This window comes from Protobothrops mucrosquamatus, unplaced genomic scaffold (genome assembly GCF_001527695.2).
Source record: "Protobothrops mucrosquamatus isolate PMUCROS unplaced genomic scaffold, P.Mucros_1.0 scaffold3435, whole genome shotgun sequence".
In the NCBI taxonomy this organism is placed as follows: domain Eukaryota; kingdom Metazoa; phylum Chordata; class Lepidosauria; order Squamata; family Viperidae; genus Protobothrops; species Protobothrops mucrosquamatus.
Genome location: NW_015389414.1, coordinates 1 through 3,351, shown reverse-complemented (window position 1 = coordinate 3,351; position 3,351 = coordinate 1). Strand labels below are relative to the sequence as shown.

The 3,351-nt window shown below is 44.5% G+C and overlaps 1 protein-coding gene across 1 annotated transcript in view; it reads left to right on the top strand.

Moving 5' to 3' along the window:
• The window catches only part of LOC107297642 (carcinoembryonic antigen-related cell adhesion molecule 6-like), a gene marked incomplete at its 3' end in the record, with an annotated part of 20,173 nt that extends 18,165 nt beyond the window's left edge, over positions 1-2,008 (top strand). The window contains exon 4 of the mRNA XM_015827005.1: positions 1,748-2,008. Coding sequence (XP_015682491.1) covers positions 1,748-2,008 — 261 coding nt within the window. The remainder of the gene's footprint in view (positions 1-1,747) is intronic.
• Positions 2,009-3,351: the final 1,343 nt, after the last annotated feature.

Below are 3,351 nucleotides of genomic sequence, written 5' to 3'. Positions count from 1 at the left end.
AGGAAAGAGGGAGAGGGAGGGAGGGAGGAAGGAAGGAAGGAAGGAAAGGGAGGGAGGGAGGGAGGAAAGAAGCAAGGAAGGAAGGGAGGGAGGAAGGGAGGGAGAGAGAGAAGGAACGACAAGAGGGAGAAAAGGAAAGGAAAGGAAAGGAGGGAGGGAGGGAGGAAGGAAGGAAGGAAGGAAGGAAGGAAAGAGGGAGGAAGGAAGGAAGGAAGGAAGGAAAGAAAGAAAGAAAGAAAGAAAGAAAGAAAGAAAGAAAGAAAGAAAGAAAGAAAGAAAGAAAGAAAGAAAGAAAGAAATATGAAAAAGATTATGGATGTGTGGTGAGCTCTGAAGAATATTTCTTTCTCATCAAGGCTTTATGTCCCTCAAAGAGGGTTTGTTCCCTTATTGCATCTGAGTAATTTAGTCCCGCCTTGATTCAAAAAGGGCTTGAACCTTAACTGGGGGAAAGGACATCCCCAGAGGGGCTAAACAGCCTCTGAAGGTCAGAAAGGAGAGAATTTATGATGTTGGTAAATGTAGTGAGAAGATAGGCAACACCCAGCCTCTCGGAAGAAAGACCAGCTGGAGAAGGTGAGGAACAGGGCAGGGCCATCCGACAGAACTCCATGACCAAATGGAGCCCATCCCTGGTCCAGAAAGCGAGACAGCCCTGCCTAGTAGCCAGTCCCTACCACCAGCAGGGCTGGTCCCAATGAGGAGTTAGCTACAGTTCCCCAACTAGTCCGTTCTCTGCATTTTGGTTGAAACAGAGCAGCTAAATTCATGACGGGGATGGGATGGTTGATACTACCTTGCCCATAAGGGATTTCATTGATGAGGCAGCCCAGTTCAGAGGCCCATTTGGGTCCTTAAAGATCTGGAGTCCTCAAGGTGTGGAGGCTTCACAATCAAGATCCTGTTATCTATGGTGTTCTGGAACCTGAACTAAGATGCTTTGTAATTCAAGTCCAGGCAGAGTCAACTCAACGAAAAATGGTTTTAAAACAAATATTTATTCCAGGAATTCTTAGCAGAACTTAACTTTCTGAAGATACGTCCGGATGTGTACATTTGTCCATTTTACATAGGTAAAAACAGTAATTCCTTCATATCAGCTTTAGCGTGGTTGTAGACAATATCCCTGCATGCGTCCCATGTTGGTTTCACACAAAAGCATTCCTTTACTCAGATACGTCCTGCAATAACTTTGAAACTCCTCCCACTTAACTGGATAATGATAGGATTCACTGAACAGCTAAACTACATTACTCATAAGCCATCTCTTAAGGAGACAGCGCTTAACCCTTTAAATGCCAAACATTCTAGCATACAGTGCTCAGCTAACTGGCTGGTCCAGTACATATGGAGATGCTCAGTCATCCAGGTCATGGTTGTCCCAAAGGTGCTTTTTCAATTTGCAACTGGACTTTCTTTGTTTTTTCTTGAAGACGTTCTGCTTCTCATCCAGGAAGCTTCTTCTGTTCTGACTGAATGGTGGAGAATGGAAGGATTTATATCCTTTGCAGTCATCTGGTCATTGGCGCTCTTTCTAAGAGTTGTTCAGCCAGAACCTGAAGACGCTTTTTGGATGAGAAGCGAAACGTCGTCAAAGGAAAAACCGAGGCAGTCCAGTTGCAAATTGAAAAAGCACCTTGGGGACAATCAAGAGCCTGCTTGCTCTTGTGGGTGAACGGGGGGAAGGATTCGACCTGAATTGTTCCGTTCAAATCCAAACTTTTCTGCATTGCGTCTTCGTCCCTAGATGGTCCAGAGGTGCCTGTCATCCATCCAAACAATGCCTGTAATAAAGAATACCAAACCATCATCCTCAACTGTCTGGCTGCTTCGTATCCCGGGCCTCAGTACACTTGGTACCGTGATGGTACCGTGATGGATCGCGGGCCCAAATTAATCATCGAAAACTTCACCGAGAGCCAAGCTGGGATCTACGTCTGTGAAGCCCTGAATGAGCTTCTTCAAACACGGAACGAGAGCGACGGTCAGCACATCCGCTTGGAGAAAAGTAGGTAACCGCGGTGGAACCAACACTTGTGGTCTGTTGTCATTGTGGGTCGTTGGCTGAGAGCCCTTTCACCAGCACCGTCTGTGGGACCTGCCACCCCTTTAACCTCGAAATAGAAACGATCTCCATTTGTTCAGGGAGATATTATTAGAGACCAACTGTACAGGTTGTCCTCAACGTAGGACCACAATTGGGCTCAGTTGGTGTCGTAAGTCGAGGACCACCTGTACAGTGGATCTCTAATAAACTATATCTTTCTCAACAAATGGAGCCAAGGATCGTTTGGTATAGGTTCTCCTGCTCGAGCAGGGGGTTGGACTAGAAGACCTCCAAGGTCCCTTCCAGCTCTATTCTATTCTATTCTATTCTATTCTACTCTACTCTACTCTACTCTACTCTACTCTACTCTACTCTACTCTACTCTACTCTATTCTATTCTTCTACTTCATTCCATTATTTTATTCTATTCTATTCTATTCTATTCTGTTCTGTTCTGTTCTGTTCTGTTCTGTTCTGTTCTGTTCTATTCTATTCTATTCTATTCTATTCTATTCTATTCTATTCTATTCTATTCTTCTACTTCATTCCATTATTCTATTCTATTCTACTCTACTCTACTCTACTCTACTCTACTCTACTCTACTCTACTCTACTCTACTCTACTCTATTCTTCTACTTCATTCCATTATTCTATTCTATTCTATTCTATTCTATTCTATTCTATTCTATTCTATTCTTCTACTTCATTCCATTATTCTATTCTATTCTATTCTATTGTATCGTTGGTAAGGGAGACAGTTGTTCAGTGAATTTTGCCCCATTTTACGACCTTCCTTGCCACAGGTGTTAAGTGAAACACTGCAATAGTTAAATTAGTAACCTGGTTGTTAAGGGAATCTGGCTTCCCCCATTGAACTTTGCTTGTCGGAAGGTTGCAAAAAGAGGAATCACATGACCCCAGGACGCTGCAACCGTCATAAATACGAGCCAGTGGCCGAGCGTCTGAAATTTGATCATATGACCGTGGGGATGCTGCAACGGCCATAAGTGTGAAGAAAAGGCCATAAGTCACTTTTTTTCAGTGCCGTTGTAACTTTGAACGGTCACTAAACGGATGGCTGTAAGCCGAGGACTATCTGGGTTGCTGTATTGCAAAGCCAGAAGTGGGAAAACCTCTGAGTTCTACTTTTCCCTCTCTTAACTATCTCTCACTGCCCACCCCAGTATGACCAACCAGGTTCAGGCGGGACTTTCATAACGGTCAGTCCGAGCGAAGTTTGGTACGGGGCTCCCTCCTTCTTCCAGCTGGGTGACCTTGGACCAGTCCTTGTCTCTCAGCCCAA